We start from the raw sequence: 27,478 nt of genomic DNA on the forward strand, positions 1-27,478 counted from the left end.
CTATTTGTTTATTAGACAACACAATCAAAATGGATTAGTTCTTACTTATCACCAGCTCTCTTTCCTTTGGAGCAGAAATGTCTCTTAGTCACATCTCCTTCTAAATAGGATCTACAAGTTGGTAGTGTCTCTACTTTGAATAAACCATAAGGTTCATCCTTGACCAACTTAAAATCCTATCCAGATAATTATAACTTAGACGCAAGTGTACGGATAAGTTTTACTCAATTTTAAAGAACATTATCTCTTATAAGGTAGACTAATATTGTTCAGTTCAAGAAAGATATTAACAATAACAAGGTCATGTATCCATGTACCACAAGAGATAAAATATTTATCAAGCTCATTAACACAAGAGTTATTCAAAAAGAAACTAGATATTCATCTCTTATTTTAGCTAAAAACCGGAATTAGATTCCATATAGCAAAAAGTACATATAATATATCCTTTAAATTAATGTCTTATCACGACCAAAGAAAAAAATAATTTGACAAGTGATATGACAAACTACATGAAGTCATTGTGGAGTTGAGATATACAATATTAAATAGATCATAATAAGTCAATTAACACTGAATAATAAAATTCAGATTGCATTTAATATATATACATACATGCATCTCGAATAGCAAATTTCGATGGGAAAAGAGTCATTCATGCAAAGTATATTATATAATGCAAGAATTATACAATCCAAAAAAAAACAGAACTAACTCAGATGGAGAGCAAACTGTTATTTTTAGTCAATTGTATATAACCATTTAATATGAAAATTTCAAACGCACTACACACATATATTCATGCACCTTGAATAGAAAATTTCGATGGAAAAAAAACTACTCATACAACATATACATGTAATGCTAGATTATTCACTCCAATAAATTAAAATAGACCCAACTCAGATGGAGAGTATACCGTTAATTTAAGTCAAGTGAACATCATAATTAATAGCTCTAGATTCGTTGATCTAACATGTATACTCAGATGGAGAGTAAGTACATGATATCAATAGCTAGTATTTCACCTAGTGAGCTTGCAATAAATTTATCTGATATGGAGAAAGACCTAAAGTCGACGTGTAAATTTACACTCACTTGAAATTAATAGTGGGAGACCATAGAAATATATTCCTATCACAACTTAATCATGGTTGCATTATAATTATAAAATTGATTCAACATGTAAACTCAGATGGAGAGTCAATACAGGTTATCAATAACTAGTAATTATACTCTGTGAGTTCATAATAAATTTATTTGTTATGGACGAAGACCTAAAGTCGACGCCTAAATTTATTATCTCACTATAAATAGATAGTGGAGACCATAGAGGTTAATTAATATCACCATTTAATCACAACCATGAAGTTTTCTCTAAGGATTAAGTTCCAAAATTCACAAAACAATTTATTGTTTAAGCATTTTTAGGAATATAAAATATGACATACATTCCAACCATATATCAATTCATGTTAAATAAACATGCGTCATCATGTTCCAGATTTAACAAAAATAAGACTGACATAAAAGGAATGCCTTTTGTCATTCCATAACCAAATCACATTTTTAATCCCGCAAACTGTCAAAAAACCCATCTAAACGATTCCAACCTACCGAAATACAACGTTATTCACTGCAACACAGTGGGTATTTCTTATCAGGTCATTTTTTATGAACCTACCAAATTTCAGATCAATTAGAGATCATGAAATTCATGATGACCAAAACTAGACCAAATTCGGATTAATTGCTTCATGCTAATTAAGAGATTAAATCAATGTGATTTGCATTCTTTCCATATATTATATCAAGATAAATCATATTCCAGATTCAACACAAATAAAACTGATATACAAAGAATAATTTTTCATATTTAAAACTCATTTAATCCGATAAACTGCTTAAAACCCCATCTAAACGACCTCGAAATACCCAAAAATAATGTGATTCACTGCATAGCAGTGAGTGTTTCTCATCAAGTCATTTTCGATGGACCTACCAAATTTCAGGTCAATTGGAGTTCGTCAAAATCATGACCTCCAAATCTATGACCAAATCCGGAGAATATCCGTTTTAGGCATTTTTATGGATTAAAATAAATATGATCATGCTTTCTATTATTCTTATAATTATTTCATGAGCACAAGACATAGATTATGTCCTTCCTTTTTCGTAAGGTACATAAAATCGCCTCTTACATCAAATTGTCTTCTCATTTTATACACATGAGAATCCAAGATATTACTTCTCATCATATTTGGTGAAAACCTCAATGCCTTTTCTCATGAATAAGTTTTACGTCACTAGTATCAATAGGTAAACCTCTTTGGGGTAGATGAAAACTCCACCACTAGCGTAAACTTATCAAGGACAATCTTCCACATGGTACATTGAGTATATTTGTTCATAGCTCTAATAGATAGACCACTTTTGTGGATCCTATTTATTAACTACAACTCTAATACATGTGTTGATATAATCGTACATGTATAAAACCATTAAGAATTTTTAATGATTTCAAATAAATAAATTATTTTGGTTGTCACTATTTATTAATCATAAATTCTTAATCCATATATGATAACATCTCACATGTATAAAGTATTAAGGATTTTCTGTGATTTCAAATAAATAAACCATGTTAATGGAAACCACTTATTAATCACAAAATTTTTAATTTATACTATTACATACATATGAGAAAAATAAAGTGCTTATATAATTATAACTTCTTAAGAACCACACGTCACAACTCAGCATCAAAAGAAAAAGAATAGGCCAATCACAATTAACTCTTTCTAGTGGGTTACGGCTCAAAGTTTGCCAATAAAAAAAAAAAACTAGAAACCAAGTTGTATCCCGTGGGCCAGTATTCAGAATTCTTTAGTTGAATTTCAAGTTAATACTTGTTTTGCGACCCAGCCTAGTAGGTTAAGAAAAATATTAGTAGTATCAACAAAGTTTGAGAAACAAACACCTTTCCGATTCTCGGCACGAATTGCCATCTTGATATCAAAGTCAAAAGGCATCTTTGATTAACTTCAAGTCAATTCTTAGCAAGAATTAACATTCTGCAATTCTGCTTCACTGCCAGGAAAAATCTCCACTTTGATTCTTTAATATTATCTTTCTACTTTAGTCCTACACTTGGCAAGATAGTAGTAACTTAGGATGCAATAATTATTGCCACCAACAAGAATATCACGCCAATCATCATTCACAGAAACAAGGTTCATCCAATTTTTTATTTTTTATTTTTAAAAAATACTTCACGACAAGCATGATTTAGATACCAATCAACGATCAACGATACAAAGAAAAATCATGAACTCTTAAAATTGTTTATGTACTATAGCCGCCGACAATAGCACAAACGGCTTCATAGATGAGAACGTAACTATATACACGATCACATATACATGTATCACCTCATTATCTAATTAGATGCAAGTAGACTCTGATATCAATTGATGAGAAATATGTATAAATAGCGAAAGCAAATAGTCAGGATCGCTTGCATGTAATATAAACAACACATAATCACAAATTTTAATCAAACATAAAATCGATACTTATCTCTTGAATCGTGACCGCGATCGCGAAAAGAGTTTTCAAGTAAGAGCGAAAACCGTCCACCAGATTATCCTCCAGTTCCACAATCTTCTGTTGTGTGACCCGAATAATGCCCAGAATTAGCAAAATTCATGTAGGCGAATTTCTCCTAGGAAAACCATGTAGTAAAATCATCGCCTCCTCATGGAATAAGCCCCCTTTATATAGCCACATGTTTTAGGGTTTAAAACATTTTCCTAAACCTGTTGGGTCTTCCTTTTCCACCAAGAAATAGAATTTCATTTAATTCCTAATTATTCAGGCACGACAGGGACCACAATATTTAATTAACGAGGCTTCCTATTATGGATTTAATTCGAAATATTCGAATTAATACTACCATAATAAATTACGAATTATTCCACTAAATATTCGTAACTGCACTCCTCAGTTCAATTTCGAAATTCTTTCATTAAACCTTATTTAACTCTCCATGTTAAGATTCAGATACTAATCAAATAAATTAAATAACTAACAATTTAATTTATTGATTATTTCTTTTAGACTTTCGCTTAACTTATTTCATGTGACGGATACAAAATCCACCTGCATGGCTTACACATAAAAACTTATAAGCTTTCATAAAGGTGTATCATCAATCTTTAGACTGAGATATGGATTCCATCAACTAACTATTACTTCACCAATGTATATCATTATTGTCCAATTTACCAAGCATATTGATCCATAAAAGAATCTCGCCTTTTAATAAATCAAAACAATAAATAATATACACAGCTAATAACAATTATATCAAGATTAAGAGTATAAGTACATTTAATGGTTAGAGACTTATTTTATTAACTCAGTATAAAATACTTGTCTCTACTTGGTCCGTTCAATACATACAAAATATACTAGCACAAGAAGTCGGAATTATACCATTCCCATAATCAAGATAAATTATATTTAATCTTGTGCTACAATCATTCCATTGGTTTATCCAATTCTATATCATTAGATTGTGAACTCAAACTTTATACTTATAAGAATCGATGATTTAATCTTCTGTGTATAAGCTAAACTCTATATACTAAATCATCTATTATATAAGTAAAGGACACTGACTAATATATGATCTATTTAAACTTTATTAAAACTGAATAGATAATTATTCCATAATAAATAATATATCCAAACCAAACTCATGGTTAATAGTATATATCCCAATAAATTTAACCTGGTTTAGTCAATTGACCTACGTCCATGACGGAGATGAGCAATTCACTATATAAAAGAGAGTACAAAATATCGAGAGAACAACCTCACAAAGAGGCAAACACAAGTGACATACTAACACTTGTCCCGTAAAGTTTTTCCCCTAAACAAGACTCTCAAACCTCATACGGCTACATTGTGGATGCTGCTGAATGAGAAAGAAGGATCCTCAATTTATAGAAGTCCAAACTTTTTCCTCCAAGAAAAAGGACTAGCCAAACATGGAAGAATTATAATTATGGTAAATATGTTGCCCTTCCTTCAAAAATAAAAAAACCAAATATGATAAGAAAATCAGGACAAACACCTAACAAGGCTCGCATACGATTTCTCATGTAAGGATCACAAGACAAGTATATATATTCTTCACCAGCACTGCTTTTGAACCTTTTGGAACGTTCAGTTTATTGGTGATGGTCCTAATTTTCATGTCTGATTCTTTAGGAAAACCAGTGACGTAGTTCCTTAATATCACTTGCTTCTACTACTTCCTCTCCTCCTGCCATTTTCACCTTTTCTCTCTGTATGTTTGTCTCTGTGAATAATATTAGGAGACCGAAACAAAAAAAAAAACGTTTTTTATAGCAAGTAGGCCTTGCTAATTAACATTGAAGAGTACGAAAAACTTTGTCCAGTTTGATAAGATGGTTGTGATTCAGTGGAGGAGCCATGATTTGGGGTTTTAGTCTTTTTAAATTAGTGAATTCTTAATTAATAATTTGTACATATATGAATTGGATCAAAGCGATTGGTTCGACCGAACCCGTACTCGATGGGCTAGCTCCGCCCCTGTATGGCACAATACCTTCTTTTTTCTGTGGGTAATATTAAATAGAGTGTTAAAAGATGACAAGGTAGACCTAAAATCACATGAAAACAAATTGTTTAAAGGACCTATAAATCATTGGAAACCAATGTAAGACTTAGCTAAATATATGGAGCAATTGAAGAAAAAGATCCATATAAGTGATACTTACTACTTGGGAATAGGCTCTAAATATTAGTACTATTTTTTTAATTATTATTATTATTATTATTATTTGTATATATATTTAACTTATTTTTATTACTATTTATATTTTATTTTGAAATGATAATGATATAAATTGAGGTTAAAGAAAGAAGTGATGATTCATAATATGGTCGAACCCAACTTTCATTTGGGACTGGAGCGTAATAATTGTTGTTGTCGACTAAACAGTTGCACTAGAAAACATTTAACAAGACATAAGTTTTCACGTTGAAAACGTTTAGAAGTAATTTTAAAATTTCAAATCAAATAGAAGTTTTTTCTACTGAAATCATAGACACGATATTTAATAGAGGCAGCGCAAATCCTGAAATCTAACTTTCTTTTGGAATATTTATCTTGGGATTACTGAAATATGAGTTGTGATTTCATGTTTAAGGAAAAAATAGAATAGACAGGCTTATCATTTCTCTTCTGTAGTTTTTAATTAATTTTGTCATTTGTGGAAGCAAGAGCAGATTTAGAATGGACTATTGAAAAATGTTTGTTGTTTTTTGGGTATAATTCCGTTCTTCTTATGATGATCTTCAACCTCTTTTCCCGACAACATTAGTGTGATCAATATTAATGGCCCAACTATTGTGATAGACAAGATATAAATTTCTTATTTTGTTATATTTAACTCTATCTTTTTTATACATTTAACTTTTTGTGCTCCGTCTAATTGTCTTTTTGTTCGATATACATTTGTAGAAACCTTTGGCGTTATTCCTTTCCTTGAAAATTCCGAAACTGATTAGCTCCCGTCTGACCATAGATTTTGTAACGACCCGACCGGTCGTTTTGAGAGTTATAACCCTATTTTTTCTATTTCTACTTCTTTATGTGTTATTCAGCTATATTATGTTATATCGGGTTAGTTGGTTCGAGTCCGGAAGGAACTCGGAGTGAAATGAGACACTTAGTCTCATAATTAAAAATTTTAATTTAGAAAAGTGGACCGGATATGGACCTATGTGTAAACGACCTCGGATTTGAATTTTGATGATTTCAATAGCTCCGTATGGTAATTTTGGGCTAAGGAGCATGTCCGGAATATTATTTGAAAGTCCGTAGAAGAATTAGGCTTGAAATGCCGAAAGTTTTATTTTTGAGAAGTTTGACCGGGGGTTGACTTTTTGATATCGGGGTCGGAATCCGATTCTGAAAATTAGAATACCTCTGTTATGTCATTTAGGACTTGTGTGCAAAATTTGAGGTCAATCGGACGTGATTTGATAAGTTCCGGAGTTATTTGTAGAAATTAGAAATTTCAAAGTTCATTAGGCTTGAATTGGGGCGTAATTCATGGTTTTAGCGTTGTTTGAGGTGATTTGAGGATTCGACTAAGTTCGTATGATGTTTTAGGACTTGTTGGTATATTTGGTTGAGGTCCCGGGGGCCTCGGGTGAGTTTCGGATGGTTAACGGATCAAAAATTGAACTACAACAGCTGCTGCAATTTCCTTTTATTGAAAATTTCTTCTGCCAGAATCGAGCCCAGAAATCGAGCCCAGATCGAGCCCAGAGTCGAGGGCCACGATCGAAGCCATGATCGATCCCAGAGTCGAGGGCCACGATCGAAGTCATGATCGAGCCCAGAGTCGAGGGCCACGATCGAAGCCTTGATCGAGCTCAGGGTCGAGGGTCATAATCAAAGGCCTAGGATCGAGAACCAGGATCGAAGGCCAGGATCGAGGACCTCGATCGAAGGCCAAGATCGAGGCAGAACCGAGGTTGTCTGGGCAGAATTATAAAAATAGGGACTTCGTCCCATTTGCCATTTTTGACAAATTGGAGCTTGAGGAGAGGCGATTTTTGATATATTTTCAAGAAAAACTTGAGGTAAGTCCCTTGTGATCATTTCTACTCTATAATATTGAATTATCATCGAATAATCCGACTAGATTACATGATTTTGAGGTGTAAATCGGAGATTGGAACTTAGAAATTTAAAAATAAGATTTGTAGATTTGAGGGTCGAGTTGAGGTCGGATTTTGATAAAATTGGTATAGGTAGACTCGTGGTTGAATGGGCTTTCGGATTTTGTAACTTTTATCGGGTTTCGAGACATGGGCTCCACAGGCGATTTTTAAGCTAAATTTCAAATTTTTATGAAAATTTAGTATTTTCTTATGGAATTAATTCCAATAAATTTTATTGACTGAAACGAATTATTTGTGACTAGATTCGAGGCATTCAGAGGCCGATTTGCGAGGCAAAGGCATAGCAGCGTAAAACGTTTCACGTTTTGAGGTAAGTAACGATTGTAAATCTAGTCCTGAGGGGTTTCGTATCATTTTACTACTTTGAGGTGACGCACATGCTAGGTGACGGGCGTTTGGGCATGCACCGTTGGAAATTGGTGACTTGGTCCGACCCATAGCAACTGTAAAGTTGCATATTTTGTTGAAACTATATGATACTCATATGTTTTAAAAAGAGTTTCTGTAAATTGGGCTGAATGCTATGTTTGGGCCTTGCGCCAATGCTGTTTGGACCCTTAGGGGTTGTTTCTTACTATCCTCTCATTGTTTTCGATTGAAAATCTATACTCAGTCATGTTTATACTTGTTTACCGCATAACTCTGTTTTATGACTTTATTTTGATGCATATAAATGTTTTGGGCCGAATGCCCTGTTTTACTGAAATGCTCGAGTGGCTTGAGAGGTTTATGACTAAGTGAGGCCGAGGGCCTGATTTGTGAGGATGAGTGTGGATCGGGGCTGCCCGCCTGCAGCATATTTATGATTGAATGAGGCCGAGGGCCTGATTTGTGAGGATGAGTGTGGATTGGGGCTGCCCGTCTGCAACATACTTTATTATTTTGGCACGTGAGTTGTCCGTGCAGATTATAGTGCTTGGGCTGAAGGAGCCCCTCCGTAGTCTATACACCCCCCCAGTGAGCGCAGGTACCTACTGAGTGCGAGTGCCTGAGTGCGAGTGCCGAGTGCTGAGTGACTGGGAGGCAAGAGTGATTGTGAGGTATGTCCGAGTGGCAAGAGTAATTGTGAGGTATGCCCGAGTGGCACGAGTGACTGTGAGGTTTGCCCGAGGGTGAGTGATGTTTTGCCCGAGGGGCTGTTTATGATTTTATCATTTTTACTCACCTTTGCATTGAGCGTTTGTTTGAAAAACTGTTGGAAAAATATCTTTAAATAATTTTTTTACTGGAACTGGGTTTAAACTAGATAATTTGATTCAAATCCTGATTTTTAAAAAGCATGTGATATTTTACTAAGATTTCCTGATATGAACGTTATATGTTTTATTGCTCGTCACTACTGCTCAGTCTTTATTTATTGTTGTTACTTACTGAATTGGCGTACTCACGTTACTCCCTGCACCTTGTGTGCAGATTCAGGTGTAGCTGGACACGGTAGCGGTTATTGAGTGTTCTGGTTGCAGATTTTCTTGGAGATAGCAAGGTAGCTGTTTGGCGATCGCAGCCCCTGCTCTTCTCCCTCTTATCTTCCTCTAGTTGTATTTAGCTATTCTCCGGGCTGAGTTAGCCTTGATATTGTTAGACATATTGTAGTATATGCTCATGACTAGTGACACCCCGATGTCAGGCTTTTCTTTTTCGCATTTCTATTTTTCTTTGATTTGAACTCTTTAAATGGAGGTTTTATGTTAAATAACCTTGAAATTATCTTTAAAATAAAAATATCGGTTTGTTTTGAAAATGAGTCGGCTTGCCTAGTTCCACGATAGGCGCCATCACGACAGGGTTAGTTTTGGATTATGATAGATTTTGAAAGTTTTTTTTTAAATTTTACTTTCAAATACTTGTTTGTTTGTAGATTTTAACCATTTTTTTGACAAATTTTGAAAACAAAATCTTCAAATCCCAAAAACAGCTGTAGAGTAGTTTTTGAAGTTTTCTACTCACAAATTTAAATTCTTTTCAAGTAAAATGCATGTCCAAATACAATTTCATGTTTCAAAAATTATTTTTCATCTTATCTTCAAAAACTCATTTTTTTCAAGTTTCAACTAAACTATATTTGTTATAGTAAATCAAAAGCTAAATTTTTTATAGTAATAAAATTATACTCCCTCTGATTCATGTTATTTGATGTTTTTGCTTTTTGGTACATCTCTTAAAAAACTACCTCTTAGAAATTAAGATGGATTTTGACTACATTACCTTAATTAAATTTGTATCTTTCTATGTTGATAGGTATAAAGAGTATAGTGATTTGTATTTTTCATGTTCGAAACATAAAATTGATACTATTTTATTATGTAAAACACAACTTATTAAAAGGTAAAAACACTAAATTAAATAATTTGGGCCGGAGGGAGAAACTGAGTAAAAATGACGTGGGGTAGTCACTATTTAAGGTGGTATTTATTTTTTATCCAGCAATTCTAATGTTGAGCAAAACTAGCCACTATTCTATTAAAATTAATATGAAAAGATATTTTTACCCTTTCTTCTATCTCTTTTCTTTCCCAAACCCTTTATCAAAATTTCAAAACTCATGCTTCTCTCTTCAGAACTTTATCTCGTTACTTCTTTACCTACTTGCAGTAAGTCTTTGTCATCTTCTCTACATCGAACACATTAAATTTCATTCTTGGAGGGAAGATAAGCCATATCACAGGAGAAATTTCAGCCCCGAAGATTGCAGCTGTGTCAACACTAGGTTTAATCGTGAGCTCACATCTTTTGTCCAACTTCATCTATACTCCTTTGTCATCTTCTCTGTAGCGAACTTGTCGACATTTTTCGTGAATCGAATTGTATGTTTTCTATTTTGCTTTTATGCATTTTTCTTTTTTGTATATCTCTAATTCAGCGATAACATTGGGTCATAATGATGTGTTTGTGATCAAGTATGTGCGTCTTCGCAGTAAAAGTAAAAATGTCCAAAATAATTATTATAACTTGATTCGCTGAGGAATAAGAAGTGGATTTTCTGAGAAAGTTATTGAGAACCTTTTGGCATTGAATTGTGTTTGTGGTTCAATCAATATATTGATTATGTAATATGCAATCAGAGTAGTTCAGTCATTGAGAATTTTGGCTAAAGATAAATTTATATGCTAACTGTGTTTAGGAATTTTGCTAAATACTTGTATTCTTAACTGTGCTTCTATTAAAGATGCATCTAATTAGGTCCTGAATTTTTGTTTTTTAGTTTAAATATTAAGGACATTTCAGAAAAATAGTCCTAATATTTACATTCTATTTCCTTCTTTGTAGTGTGCTAATTGAAGGAGATCGTGTTTTTGAGTTTGATGATTGGCATAATTTGATGAGCTATTGGAAAGGAGATTTTCAGTATAAGAAAATAATAAAAAGTTTCTTGTCGAACACACAATGGAAGAAGTTGAGAGATGGTATTTTCGGAAACTTTTTTCCTATTGAAAGATGTGAAATTCTGTGGCAAACTTATTCATTGTGTGTTGCTTTCTGAAATTATAAGCAATGACACGAATTCAATGACATTCAAGGTTTTTGATCATCAAGTGAAGTTTACACGTGAAGCCTTCCAGATAATTACTGGGTTGAAATGTTCTTCTTCAGTGGACTTCAAATTTTTGAGTGAAAAACATAATAGGCTTTCTAAAGGATAGAATTGAGTTAGACGATTTGTGGTATTTTATTGCTAGTCACCCATCTGGTACAGCTACATCATTTGTAGGCAGCGATGACGATGCGGTGAAGTTGGCAATAATTTATTTTGTTGTATCTGTATTGATGGGGAAGCGCAAGACTCAGAATGTGTCTGAGCGAGTAATGAAAATCATTGATGACGATGAACTCTGCTCTTCTTTCAATTAGGGCTCTCTTTGTTATGAAAAGTTACTCAAATCATTGAAGAGTTGTTTGAAGCCCAAATAAAATACTTCAGACAATGAGAATGAGAATGAGAGAGAGAAAGAGAAAGATAAAGAGAAGGACAGTTATTGTAACGACCTGACCGGTCGTTTTGAGCTCCAGCACGTCATTCGACGGTTCGAGGACTTAAGTGGCTTTGCTTAAGGTGTTATGACTTGTACGTGTGGTCAGAATTAAATTCCGAGAAGTTCCGAGTCGGTTTGGAAAGAAAATTCTTATTTCAAAAGCTTTAAGTCGGAAGAATTGACTAAGATTGGATTTTAGAGTAAACGGCCTCAGAATCGGAATTTGAAGGTTCCAGTAGGTTCATACCATGATTTCGGACTTGGGCATATGTTCAGATCAGGTTTTGGATGCCCCGTGAGCATTTCGGCACCTATTGTGGAAGTTAGCATTTTGGAAGAATTCCATAAATTTGGGTTGAAGTGTATTTTAATGTCATTGATGTCCGTTTGGAATTTCGAGTCTGAGAATAGCTCCGTATGGTGATTCCGGTATTGGGAGTACGTTCGAAAGTGGATTTGGAGGTCCGTAGGTCATTTTGGAGTCATTTGGCGAAAGTTAGGAATTTGAAGGTTTTTGAGAAGTTTGACCGGAAGTGGACTTTTTGATATCGGGGTCGGATTCTGATTCTGAAAGTTGGAGTATGTCTGTAATGTCAAATGTAACTTGTGTGCAAAATTTGAGGTCAATCGTACGTGATTTGGTAGTTTTCGGCATCGAATGTATAAGTTTGAGATTCTAAAGTTCATTATGCTTGGAATGGGGTGCGATTCATGAATTCGACGTTGTTTGATGTAATTTGAAGGCTCGATTAAGTTCGTAATATATTTTGGGACGTGTTGATATAATTGGTTGAGGTCCCGAGGGCCTCGGGTGGATTCCGGATGGTCAACTGATCGAGTTTGGACTTGGAAAAAAAGATGAGGCAGCTGATATCTTGTGTGATCGCACCTGCGCAAAAGAAAGGGCCGCATGTGCGAGCCAATGGTCGCAGGTGCGATTTGGGCGAAGCTGGGCAATGATCGCAGGTGCAAAGGGTTGTCCGCACCTGCGAAGGCGCAGATGCGGAAGGAAAGGCGCAAGTGCGGGGTCGAGCTAGGCAGAGGGAATGTGCAGGTGCGATGTTTTGACCGCACCTGCATGACCGCAGATGCGACGAAGAGGCCGCAGGTGCGAAAGTCGGGCTGGGCAGAATGCTTTTAAGCGGGGTTTGAGTTCATTTCACCTATTTTTTATTTTGGTTGGGCGATATTTGAAGCTTTAGAAGAGAGGATTTCATCATCTATTATGAGGTAAGTAACTTCCACCTATTCTGAGTTAAATACATGGTTTATATATGGATTTAAACATGAAAATTAGTAGAAATTTGGGATTTTGAAGAAAAACCTAGAAATTGGTATTCTTGGATTTTGATCACGAATTTGGGCATGAAATTGAGAATAAGTTATATATTTGAGTTCGTAGTGCTATGGGTAGTGTTTGTCTTCGAAAATTTTCGGAATCCGGGCACGTGGGCCTGAGAGTGATTTTATCGACTTTTCAAGGGGAGTTGGGAATTATGGTAAATAGGATTATAATGAGTATTTGAGTATATATTAATGGGTTTGCATAATTATTGACTAGTTTTGGAGCGTTGGGCATCGGTTTGAGTCATCGGAAGGGCTTGGGAGCCGGTTATGGAATTTCGGAGTGAGGTAAGTCTCCTTTCTAATCTTGTAAGAGGAAATTAACCCCATAGGTGAATTAAATAAATGTTTGTACCTAATTGTGGGAGCTACGTACGTACGAGGTGACGAGAGTCCGTACGTAGCTACTATTATGCTATTGTCCGGGTAGTTTAGGACCCATATCATGCTATACTTGAAATGTTTGTGCCCTTACTTGCTAATATAATCACTTAGTCATGATAGAAATTGATAAAAGAATTGTATAAGGTTAAATTCACTTACTTGAAGGTTTGTATGAGATACTTGACTGTAAATGAGAAACTTGTGTTTTCTTGAAAATAATTATTATTTGTGGATAGGACCGAGCGCCTCGGTAGTAAATAGATGTATCTATGGTTCGCGCCATTCGACCCTCTGGCAGTGCACAATTTAAATATTTATTGGATCGGGTCGTACGACCTCAGCATGATTTGCGCATGACTTAATTGATTGTTTTGGAATTATTGATAATTGATATGGCCTCATTGGCCGGGATTTAAATTATTAAAAGATGAAAATAAATTTGGAAATCCCTTATTAACAAGAGAATTATTTACCTGCCGCATGTTATTGTATTTACCGTTGCCTCATAAAATCCACAATTCATCATATCATTGGTATATTAATTATAGCCCATAGTAAGTGTCTGAGTCGACCCCTCGTTACTACTTCTTCGAGGTTAAGCAGATTACTTACTGGGTACGCGTTGATTTACGTACTCATGCTATACTTGCTACATATTTTTGTGCAAGTACACATATGTTTAGCGGCCTTGTGGGCGCAGAGGCGCGGTTATGGCGGGGACTTAGGTGAGTTGCATTCTATACGACGCTCCGCATCCAACAGAGTCTCCTTTAGAGTATTTGTATTTTCTTTTCTGTCCAAATTTGTATTCCGGACAGTTATTGTATTTTATTTTGTTCCCTAGTATATGCTCATGCACTTGTGATACCGGATTTTGGGATTATTCAGTATTAAAATTTGCAAAAAATATTATTATTTACTCTGTGAAGTTCATCATTTATTATTTAATTAAAGGAAATTTACGATTTCAGAAATATTAAAATGAGAATTTACTAATTATTGGTGTTAGCTTGCCTGCCAGTGATGTCCGGTGCCATCACGACCTTTCAATAATTTTGGGTCGTGACAGTTATACTATACTTGGCTTCCCTTTCGCCTTCTGTGTTTAGATTATAGAATTATTCCCAGTTTTTCAGAAAAAACCGTTTGTGAACTTCAGAGAATGTGGGTTCCCTCGGATGCTATGTTATTTAGATATGAAATCTCCGCATTATGACAGCCTATGTAAACAGTACTTCCATAATGAAAAAGTAAGTTAATAGGATTACTAGCTATCTTTTTGTTTATGTGTTTTGGTTCTAAATACTTACTTATTTTTCCTTATATAATAGGTGTTTCAGTTGCTCGAGATGGTACCATTTGTTTCTTCTGAAGAAGATTCGGAGCCCGCTAGTGTGCATATGCAATTATCTCAAGATCAAAATTCAATGCCTTCAACACAATTTGATGAAGTCTTGCTTAAAGAAATTGTTAATGTAAGTTTTCTGTTTTTGAATACCATTAGTTTTTTATTTGCTTATTTTTGCTTAAGAGACTTTTTTATTTTTGTGGTTATTGATTCAGAGATTATCGGAGAAGTTCAAAAAGGATTTGCAGGCAGAAAGTGTTAGAATACATCAAAAATAACTTTATCAGAAAAAAGGATTCAAAATGACATCAAGGTAACATGTGTTTAATTTTTGAGCTTCTAAATTTAAATTCAGGACTAGATGTCCTTAAATTCTGTGCTTGTAACTCTAAGTTCAGGACTAAGTGTCCTTAATTTTTGAGCTTGTAACTCTAAGTTCAGGACTAAGTGTCCTTAATTTTTGAACTTGTAACTCTAAAGTTAGGACTACCTGGCCTTAATTTTTGAGCTTGTAACTCTAAGTTTAGGACTACCTGTCCTTAATTTTTGAACTTGTAACTCTAAGTTCAGGACTACCTGTCCTTAATTTATGTGCTTGTAACTCTAAGTTAAGGACTAAGTGTCCTTAATTTTTGAGCTTGTAACTCTAAGTTTATGACTAAGTGTCCTTAATTTTTGAAGTTGTAACTCTAAGGTTAGGACTGCCTATCCTTAATTTTTGAGCTTGTAACTCTAAGTTTAGGACTATCTGTCCTTAATTTTTGAACTTGTAACTCTAAGTTTAGGATTACATGTCCTTATTTTTTGAACTTGGAACTCTAAGTTTAGGACTACCTATCCTTAATTTCTGTGCTTGTAACTCTAAGTTAAGGACTAAGTATCCTTAACTTATAAGCAGCTAACATTCTGATTCTTATTTTGAATACTATCTCACAGGCTTTAAATAAAAACCTAGTGTCAAAGGTTGATACTTTATTGAAGCTTCTTGGAAAACCTCATGAAAGGAACAAAGAGAGAACCTAGTGTTCCAATTAGCAAAGATGCAGTTGATGACCAATGTGACGATACAGATGTGCATCTAGAAGATCGTTATGAAAGCTTTTATAGAGATATGCATCTAGAAGATGAAACTGATATGGGCATCGGAATTGGGAATGGTTAGATAGAGTTTTTGAATTTGTTGTCATTGTAAATTTATATTCAATAGCATAATAAATATTAATTATTTTGCGCTTACAAATGTGTGAAGAATCTTTTGATGGAGTGGAATTTCAAGATGGAGTGGAATGTCAAGATCAGAAAAATCCAAAAGAGAGAAGTGTAACAGAAATAATTTGTAAATCTGGAGTGCAATCTCAGGATATAGAAAATCCATTGGGAACAAGTATAACTGAGATCGTATGCAAATGTGTAGAAGGAATATACGATTGTCACTACCCAAAATCTAACAATGGTCGTGATGGCGCCTATCGTGTTACAAGGCAAGCCTATTTCCCAAAATATTACTACTAAATCGATTATAAGAATTTAATAAAACAATACCAACATTTGAATTTCTCATAAACTAAATCAACTCTAAATATAATATAGAAAATACGAAAACGAGCCCCAAACATCGGGGTGTCACTAAGTCATGAGCGTCTAAAACTATGAACTAAGATATATAACTGTCTAACTGTCAATACAGTCTCAAAAGAAGAAATGATAAAAGGAGTAACAAGGTCCTACAGATGCTAACAGCTACCTTGCAGTCTCTAAAGATAGCCGGCCTGAACTCAACGATCGCCGCCTTCTAACTCATCTGGATCTGCACATAAAGTGCAGGGTGTAGTATGAGTACAACCGACTCAGTAGTAACAGAAACAACTAAGGAACTGAGCAGTAGTGACGAGCTAAGCAGAATAATCCAATTATTATTTCCACAATTAAGTACAAACAGGAGTAGACAGGTAATTTCATAAATCAGTAAGACTACAAGGAAAATTAACAGGTAAATGCAGCAACAACAAAAGTAAATGCAACCTCACAGCAATGTCACTCCATCACTCAGCACTCAACACTCTGCGCTCACTAGGGGTGTGTACAGAACCCAGAGGGGCTCCCAAAGCCCAAGCGCTAAGCACGGATAACTCACGTGCCATCATATCAATACCTGGATCCGCACGGTCAACTCACATACTACGCGGACAACTCACGCGCTATCATATCAATACCTGGATCTGCACGGTCAACTCACGTGCTACGCGGATAACTCACGCGCTATGGTATTAATATCCTCACAACCAGGCCCTCGGCCTCACTCAATCATGTACCTCACTAGCCTCACCATCATCAATAAATAAGGGAACACAACCCACATCAAGTATCACAATATATTAGCAAATAATAGAGACTGAGGTAAATATGTACAATAATTTCTATGACTGAGTACAAATAATGTGAGTATGAATAAAGCCTAAGCATGATCTCTAACATGAAGGTAGACAAGTTCAACAACAAGTAACTACGTAAACACAGATGATGGCCATGAGGCCTCACAGGACAGACCAAGTCTCAATCCCTCGAGGTATACACCCACACGCCCGTCACTTAGCATGGGTATCACCTCCAAACAGTCATACGATATCAAATTCTCCAGGTTTATACCCTCAAAGCCAGAGTTAAAACTGTTACTTACCTTAACAATGTAAAATCCTACTCTGGGATGCCCTTGTCTCTGGATTCGGTCTCCAAAAGCTCCGAATCTAACCAAAAATCAGAATACTACTATCAACATAGTCTAAAGAATCGAATTCCACAATAAAAACTACATAAATATGCCAAAAAATCTGAAATCGGCCAAAACTCGGCCCCCGGGCCCACGTCTCGAAATCAGTCAAAATAGCAGAATAATAAACCCCGTCCTCTCCCGAGTCTAACCATATAAAATTCATCAAAATCGGACTCTGTTTGTTCCCTCAAATCCTCACTTAAACTCTCCAAAACTCAAACCCTAACTCCCTCAATTTCACTTTGAAATCATCAATCAAATCCCAAAAACGAAGATGAATTTATGAAATATAACCAAAAGTGAGTAGAGAACACTTATCCCAATCCTTATGGTGAAAATCGCCCCCAAAATCGCCCAAATCCGAGCTCCCCAACTCAAAATATGACCGAATGAACTAACCCTCGTTTTATATATTTTTTTGTCAGCTATTCTACCTCGTTTTTCATGCCAAACGATCCCGAAACTTACTTTTTATGCTCCAATGGATTTCTTGTGAAATTCTAGTCAAGTTAGGTTTTTGAATCACTCAATTTGACCTTATAATGAATGAGATATGTTGGTTTTAATATTTGCAAATAGTGCAGATTTTTAATTACGAATTCAATGGCAATTTCGTAATTATTCTGAAAAATCTGGCAACCCAATTGTTTATTAAAATGACCATAAATTCCTCATACGATGCTCAAATTTGACGATGCTTTTTGCTATAACTCCAAAATTATGATACGGATCTAATGCTTCAATCAAAACAGAATTTGGAGCTCATTTTCTTAATGTGATATCATTTATGCTGGAAGAAACGACGTCGAAACATAAGAAAAACGAGCACAACGCAGCCCAAACCTATTCGAAACTCACCCGAGGCCCTCGGGACCTCAACCAATAATTCCAACAAGTCATATATCACTACCGGAACTTAGTCGAACCTCCGGACTTTCAACCTCGAATTCAAGCCTAAGAACTTCTAAACTTTCAAAATTCGCCAACGATGCCAAAACCTATCAAACCACGTCCAAATGATCTCAAATTTTGCACACACGTCACAAATGACACTACAAACCTACTCCAACTTCCGTAATTCTATTCCGACTCCGATACCTAATTTTCCATCGCCGACCAAAATCGCTAAATTTCTAACTTTTGCCAATTCAAGCCTAATTCTACCACGGACCTCCAAATTATATTCCGGCCACACTTCTAAATCTAAAATCACCCAATGAGTTCATTTATTCATAAGTCAACTTCCGGTTGATTTTTCTAACTTAGCTTTCTAACTAAGGGACTAAGTGTCTCATTTTACTTCAAAACTACTCCGGATCCAAACCTACCAACTCGATACAACTCAACACCGTTGAACAACACATAAAGAAGCAGGAATGGGGGAAACAAGGCTATAACTCTCAGAACAACTGGCCGGGTCGTTACAACGATCTATCTACACCTCTTTCCCTTAAAGAGAATTTTGGAAATCAAAATGATGCTAATCAAGGTTAGATGAAATTTTTATGATCTGTTGCATGTTAGTTTCAGTAAACTATTAGTAACAAGTATTAATTGTAAATGTTACAGAATCTTTTGAAGCTGCAAGGAAAGAAGATGGAGTGCAATCTCAAGATAAATATGCTGAAGGAACATACGATATGTCAACTCCGTCAGTTCTTAAAGAAATATCAGAAGATAGGGTAGACAACATAGGTATTAAGTTCTTTCTTTAAAAAATTAGATTATTTTGAACATATGATACAGAAAGAAATAGTGGCAGAAGTATAATTATGTTCTTTCAGCTGCATTGGATGCTGGTTTGGATTTTATGGGAGTGTTTATATATTTATGTCTTGATGAAGTTGACTGGTGAATTTCTTCTTTGTTTCAACTGACTGGGATTTTTGGTTTAAGGTCTGTTGAGTTAAGTTGATTTCTCTGTATGTATTAAAGCTGAAAATTTGGTATTCAAATTGATATGTTGAAGTTGATTTGTAGTCTTTAGAAACCTTGATCGACATCTGAATTCTAACTAGTGAAGCTCGGTAACTGGTTTTCCATTGCTGTCTCGCTACTGAGATTTTTGTGTGTGGATTTGAGAGTCAGAAATTCTGCCCCAATTTTGCCAGAAATATCTAATTGTTTTGATTGTAAATTTATACCCAGTTTACTCTCAACAAGGCCGCATTCTGGCATGATTTGCTAATTTTTTTCCTTCTTAGTTATTGTAGTTTTGCTTGTAGAGCAAATTAAAAGTAAGGAAGATGGAGTGGAACATCAAGATGATGAAATTTCAAAAGAGAAAAGTGGAGGACAATCTCAAGACATAGAAAATACCCAAGGAACAAGCATAAGTGAGATTGTTTGCAGATGTGTAGAAGGAACATATGATATCTCTACACCTCTCTCTCTTAGAGACAATTTTGGAAGTCAAAATAATGCTAGTCAAGATAATGATTTAACTAGCATGATCTCGACAGTTGCAAAAGGTTAGACAGAGTTTTTTGCATCTTATACATGTTAGTTTTAGTCAAAAATTAGTAATAAGTACTAATTCTGTTAGCAAGATAAAGAAAATGCAATGGATGGAACAAGCATAAGCAATATCTCAACTCCATTGTCTGTTAAAGAAATACAAGAAGACAGGGTGGACAACACGGGTATTAAGTTCATTTCTTCAGGTGAAATTTCAAAAGTTAAGGATATTTTGGAGAATTGTGTCCTTAATATTAGATTCATACTTGAAATTGTCAGGACATTTCAAAAATTATGTCCTGATTTTTTGGTTCTTCATTTGACAATTTGCCCTAGAATTGAGGACTTGCAGCAAACTAATATATATGTAGTGTTGCTTGCAGAGCAAAACAAAAATACAGTCGTTAACCAATATACTAGGAAAAGGAAGAGAGATAGTATTGGTTTTGATGGTCCATCATTTGCTATTCTTACTCTTACTCCTCCGACTACACAAATGAGCATTGATGAGGGTTTTTCTATGGATGTTGAAGGAAATGTTGAAGAAGATCTTGGTCGAGGGAAAAAGAATAAGAAGCTTAGTTGGCAATTGAAATCTCCTTTGAACAGATAAACAAAAGAGGAACATCGATGTCGCACAATGAAAATACTACCGAGTATACGGGCTGGATAAAATCAAAATATACTCGTACATGTATTTTTCATTATGCCAAAGATGATAAAAAGTTATTGAAGAAATTCATTGGGTGGTTGGGCAAGGAGAAAAGGAAAGGTCGCAAAAAAGTGTAAGTCTCTAAATGTATTCATTATTTCTTAATTGCTTACATTTGTGTCTTGAACTTTTAATTTTAAATTCAGGACTAAGTGTCCTAAATTTTTGAGCTTCCAACTCTAAGTTCAGGACTAAGTGTCCTTAACTTTATGATTTCTAACTCTAACTTCAAGACCAAGTGTCCTTAATTTTTAAACTTCCACTCTAAGTTCAAAACCAAGTGTCCTTAACTTATGAGTTTGTTACTCTAAGTTCAGGACTAACTGTCCTTAATTTATGAGCTTCCAACTCTAAGTTCAGGACTACCTGTCCTTAATTTTTGAACTTCCAACTCTATCTTCAGGACCAAGTATCCTTAATTTTTGAACTTCCACTCTAAGTTCAGGACCAAGTGTTCTTAACTTATGAGCTTGGTACTCTAAGTTCATGACTAACTATCCTTAATTTATGAGCTTGTAAGTCTAAGTTAAGGACTACATGTCCTTAATTTTTGAACTTCCAACTCTAACTTGAGGACCAAGTGTCCTTAATTGAGGACTAACTTATAAGCTTTCTAACTTTAATATTATTTCAAATTTTCAGGGGACAAACTGATATATATGCTGAGGATAATGGTGTGAGAAAGAATCCATATAAATTGTACAATCAAAAATTCAGTAGCAAAATGTTCTTCCTTGAGCTTTCAGATAGTAGCTATGAACTTGATGATAAGGTTTGATAATTTACAAGGCATTTTCTTTCTTTCTTCTTAATTTATTATTTTTTAAATATTTATGACTGATGGGTTTTTTTTTTTTTTATCTTTTTATGAAGCATATTGACATTGCCTTGTATTATTTGAGAAAGAAGGAATGCTATCACCCTTGCGCCCATCCATTTTATTGCACAACTACATATATAGTTTTTGATAACTATATGCTACATGTGTATGAGGATTTCAATGAAGATGCTTCAGATGAGTTTTGGTGTGGTGATAATCAATTGGTTCTCACACCATATGTGTGGGGTGACAATCGTAGATGTGGAATTGCTTGGACAGAGGTTGATAAAATTTTTTTTCCATGTCGGCTACCTTCAGCAGATAATGATGATGTGACACATTTTCTTTTGGGGGTATTGGATTTGAATAAGAAAAAGATTGATGTGTACGATTCCATATATATTGAACCATATGATGGTGGATTGAAACACATTAAAATGTATGCGCGCATGATTCCCCACTTGCTAAAGTTCTCATAGTTTGAGAAAAATCATAAGTCTTTTGGAAATGCATTCAATAAATTTGACATTCAGTGGCAAAGATCACCGAAACAAACTGGATCGTAAGTGTTGTCATTTGCTATATAATTTATATGTACTTTAGATTTATTTATTAAAGATATTGTTTAATTAACTCTCTATGCTAACGTTCTTTTTAGGACTGATTGTGGTGCATTCCTAATCAAGTATGCCGAGTTGTTGATGATGGAAAAGGATGTGGAGAAATTCCAACCTGAGGACATATCAAACTTCAGAAAAGAACTTGCAGCAAATCTTTAGGCATATGGAGAATGGAAAAGAAATTCTGGTTATGAAACACAACTAGAAAAAGTCGGCTACGACTATGATAGTGAAAATGAAACTTCTTGCCCGAAGGAGCTGTGGTGTAGTCGTATAGAAAGCCACCTGTAGTGGAATTGCTAGTAGTATATTTCTGAATTGTCCTATAAATTGTTCATAAGCAACTTTATTTTGTTTGCATAGCATAATATTTTGGTCGCAACTTTGGCAAATAACAGTTTTAGCAGTAATATGAAGGCATCATGTTATTAATTTCTCTCTTTATATATATTGTTGCTGGTCAATATGAGCTTTTTGAATTTTTAATTACTCAAACTGGTCAATGTGTCCCAGTTGAGTAGTTACTGTCTACTCAACTGTCCCAGTTCAGAAGTTCTGCCCAGTTTTATTGAAATCTGCAGCTTGATAATTGATAATTTCATTAGTCTAATTTGGTTCTTTCTATTAACTACTGGTATGTCCATTTTTGCACAGTTTTAAACTGCCAATGTTTGATTAAATTGTCCAGAAGTTTTTCAGATTCCGTCCAGTTATTGTTGATTTGCACAGTCTTGCAAATCTGTAGAGCTATTGCAAAAGATTCCTATATGTTTTCAAGATGGAATAGACAAAGCAACACACATCGATTATTGTAGGACTTCAGGACATAATGTTCATAAATGTCCTAATTTGTTGAAGGATGAAAATAATATTTAGGACATCCTGAACTTCTGGAAATCTAGACACTAAACTGAGATTACCAAAAGTTAAGGACATTTTAGAACTTTATGTCCTTAATATTAGATTCATACTTCAAACTTTTAGGACGTTTCAAAAAATTATATCCTGAAGTTTACTTGTTCCAATCTCATTTTAAAAATAAGATGTAGCAAGCTGCAGGCATCAAGTTTTATAAAGAAACAAAGAGCACGTAAGCACAAAGAAACTTTGAAAATTCAGGATATTTTTTATATAACCATCTGCTAAAGTTTACTTACTCAAATAAAAACAATCTAAATGAATCCAATTTATATCAAACACTTAAAAGACTAGATAAAAATAAGTGGATATATCTATAATTCTCTATGCTTCCTTGAAAATGGGTGGACTGCTGGAGAATATATACAAGATGTTCTATTAAGACTAATTCTTCTGCAACGACCACATTTGAATATTATTTTTGATGATTCGGTAGCTGGAATATGCCTTTTCTTCTGCCTTCTACCTGGCGGGACCTTGAAATCTTGAGGTTTAATAATTTGTGACTTAACACTCTCTGGTACAATCAAAGAATCCGTATGTCCTACAGGATGTATTTGTCTTTCATATATTTTCAGCCAAGATTCCTTTAAGTACCAGTCTGAGTAGAAATTGGACTTCTTGATGTTTCTCTTCTCAATAGCTGCAATTGCATGTATACATAGTAATTCATCAAATTAAAACTGAAAACAATCACATGTTCTTTTGTTTAAGTCCACCAAGAAAGTATTTCCTTCTTCCTCAACTCTAGAACGCCATGAATCAACAGGGAAGACCTTCGAAGTTGAAAAATTATATGTTAGTACATTATGTTAAATTATCATTAAAATAATAAGCTAAAGTAAGAACATAATACTTACATTTAAAGTAAAAGCTAAATCTATCTTTTTCTTCAATTCCTCTTCTACCCAACATGAAACATCATAAAAAGTTCCTTCCGCTTCATTTCTTCTTTCATAAAACCAACGTTGTAGCTTCACTTGGATGAAATCCATCATTCTCAATATAGGCAGCTCCCTTGCTTCTAATAGCACAGAATTCATTGACTCAACTATGTTTGTTGTGAGCATGTCATATCTTCGTCGTGGATAACAAGAACGCGCCCACCTTTCCGGTGGTTCTTCCATCAAGTAGTCAAAAGTCTTCTTATCAACTTTTGCTATATCTGACATGTATAGATCAAATTCTTTACGCCTGTATACTCTTGTAGCACTTTGAAAAACTTTTATGACCTCACTTTTCACTTTCCTTCGCTTTAGGTTCTGCTCCAAATGATAGATACAAATCCCATGGCGGTTTTCAGGATATATCTTTGCGATACCATATGCAATAGATTGATGCCTATCTGATAAAAATATTAAATTATCACGGCTCCCAATTGCATTGTGAAGCTCACTAAAGTACCACTCATATGAGTTGTTATTTTCAGATTCTGCAATCCCAAAGGCTAGTGGGAATATTTGATTATTTGTATTTTTTTAACCGGAATTCATTAATACACCACGATATTTTGACTTCAAAAAAATTACATCAACAGCAATCACCGGTCTACAATGATTCCAATCAACTATTGATGATCCATATGCATAAAATATATAAGGAAAACTGAAAATACAGTTTAACAACAAAAGGTGAAAATACATGTCACGACCCAAACCTGGGAAGGCGTGGCTGGCACCCAGTGCCAAACTGGCCCGAGCGAACCACTCTGTAACTCTTTTTTTTTTAACTATTATGGGTCAACATGGCCACAACTCATAATGTATAACTATAAGTGGGAACATACTGTATCAATGAACCATCTTTCCTAAAACATGAATACATATGGGTCGTCAAGGCCTCTGACATACTGTACAAAATGAACCTCTGTCTACAAAGCCTCTAAGATTATTTGCCATCAAATGGGACAGGGTACCGGCCTACCCATAAATCTGTAGCAAAACTCTAACACGATGACTTATAGACTCGGCTGCACTCCGAATGAGATGGAGTCTTACCGATCCTTCACTGAATGCCAATCCCGTCTACTATGAGGACTCGTCAAATTGATTATCTATACCTACAGGCATGAATGCATAGTCCCCAACAAAAGGACGTCAGTACGAATAATGTACCGAGTATGTAAGGCGGAACTGAAATATAACAATAAGTCAATATTAATTAAAGACATATAAGAATCAACCTGAATCTCTAAAGTGCCACCGTATATGCATACTTATTATACTCATATATATATACAATGCTTCTCTTTGAGACTATTATCCATATCGTATGATGCATGATTGCCCAACTGATCAGTGGTAATTGCCCGACCTGCCGTAGCGCGGTGGTAAATGCATGACTGCCCGACCGACCGTAGCTCGGTGGTAAATATATAACTGCCCAACCGGCCGTAGCTCGGTGGTAAATGCATGACTGCCCGACCGGCCGTAGCTCGGTGGTAAATGTGTAACTGCCCAAACGGTGATAAATAATGACACATAGCTGCCCAACCGGTAGTAACTGCCCGACCGGCCGTAGCACGGTGGTAAATGCATGAAGATGCGTGTATATATATCACTATATTATAAACATTAACATCCCTATCATATACCTCATTAGGGACTTAGGGACATACTTAGACATGTTTGAATATCATTTTACAGGAATAACTAACATAGACATCCTTAACTGCTAAAAGTAGAAATACTTATGAAATAGCATTACGTTTACGTATCGTTACTTGGATCATGCCAAAAGAAAAGAAGGGATAGCCTTAACTTACCTGAGCCGATTCTCTTAACAATCCCTCTAACACCCGTCTTTTGTGATAAAACACGTGATGGCAGTCGAAACAGGGGAAAATCCGTATGATATTCTTGAGAAAGATTGTACTGTATTCCGTTAGAATCGCAAATCCCATGTTGCTACAGTATTAAGCAATTTCATATGAATTGTTGAAGCAAATCACGTTGCTATTGCAAAATTAAGCTCTTTATTGGTGATCTTTGAGACCTGTGGTAAACTTTATGATGATAATATCAAATACAACTGGATATAAAGCTTCCAAATAGAACTCTCACGGATCCTCCATTGTAATATATCCTAAGAATCATGACTGGCTAATAGGTAACTTGAGCTTTTAGGAATCATTTTCTTTTGAAATAATCATGCAGCATACCTCCTCCACTTTTCCAGCAAATTCTTAAAAGGAAAAACCACTAGAAATTATTGCATGCTCATATACCAGAAATAAACAGATCTCTGTTTGCTCTACATAACTCAAATTTCCTTACATCAGAAAAGGAACAGATGTTTCTTTTCCCAATTAGAATCCAAGATGCTTCAGAGCAATACAACCTCTAATGCTAAATTATCTAGCCGTACATATACAAAGAAGCAATAAATAACAGATAAACTCCATCTCCATTTTTTTTTTGAAAATAAAGAGATTTTCTTAATAACATCTTTTAACAAAAAAGAGATAAGGTGTATATATCCTTAAAAGGGTGCCACCTCCCAATCATAACTTAAGAGTCACAATCTTGAAATGGGGCTGCCACGTTGGGGAAGTTTGAGGCTTATCCAAAGTCTTTATTTAATCGCCCAACAATTTCTTAATTAACTAGTTAATCTCTCACTAACCAATAATTAACCAATTATCCGTGGTACCATATAAAATTAATATATACACTATTATTTCATTAAATATCCATGTAAAAAAATAAACATATTTTCTCAACTTCTAATTTTCCTAATCTCATATAAAGAGTAAAAATTTTCGTACGCTTAATTCTTAAAATGGTAAAAAGATAACCTTCTTTTCTAGTGAGAAAATAATTTCTATCTTTACAATAAAGAAAATCTCATAAACTTTCTCATATTATGTGTATAATTTAAAGCATATTCGAAAGTAGTAATATTAATAACTATATAAAATCATATTTTTCAAACCTTTTTTTTTACAAGAATGTTCCATTCAAAATACCATATCAAATGTATGTAACAGTATCAAGGTTGTCAAACTTACGGGGTCTTATAATAACATAGTCACAAATCCTCTATAACCTCATGAATGGTCTTAATCCCTTCAAGCTCATATGGATTACTACGACTCATCCTAATATTAAAGTACGGGATGTAACAATATCACAGTTTTGGTGCTGTATACTAAAATGTGCAAACATCAAAGTTAAGGACACCGTGTCCTTAACATTTACACTGCACACATCAAAGTTAAGGACACCATGTCCTTAACATTTACAATGCACACATCAAAGTTAAGAACACCATATCCTTAATATTTACACTGCACACATCAAAGTTAAGTTAAGGACACCATGTCCTTAACATTTACACTGCACACA

General features: G+C 34.7%; 1 protein-coding gene and 1 pseudogene across 1 annotated transcript; both read right to left on the minus strand.

Annotated features, from left to right (window-relative positions):
• Positions 1-10,532, minus strand: part of LOC107782032 (2-alkenal reductase (NADP(+)-dependent)-like) — a 29,462-nt pseudogene extending 18,930 nt beyond the window's left edge.
• A 12,806-nt stretch (positions 10,533-23,338) lies between these two features.
• LOC142175526 (uncharacterized) lies at positions 23,339-26,036 on the minus strand. The gene is made up of 3 exons (XM_075242468.1): positions 25,897-26,036; positions 23,993-24,477; positions 23,339-23,908 (listed from the first exon to the last, which is right to left on the minus strand). Exons 2-3 carry the CDS (start codon positions 24,302-24,304, stop codon positions 23,810-23,812), a joined length of 411 nt encoding a protein of 136 aa, XP_075098569.1. The 5' UTR covers positions 24,305-24,477; positions 25,897-26,036; the 3' UTR covers positions 23,339-23,809.
• Between the last annotated feature and the right edge of the window lie 1,442 nt (positions 26,037-27,478).

The sequence above is a fragment of the Nicotiana tabacum genome, chromosome 21 (assembly GCF_000715075.1).
Source record: "Nicotiana tabacum cultivar K326 chromosome 21, ASM71507v2, whole genome shotgun sequence".
Classification (NCBI taxonomy): Eukaryota; Viridiplantae; Streptophyta; class Magnoliopsida; order Solanales; family Solanaceae; genus Nicotiana; species Nicotiana tabacum.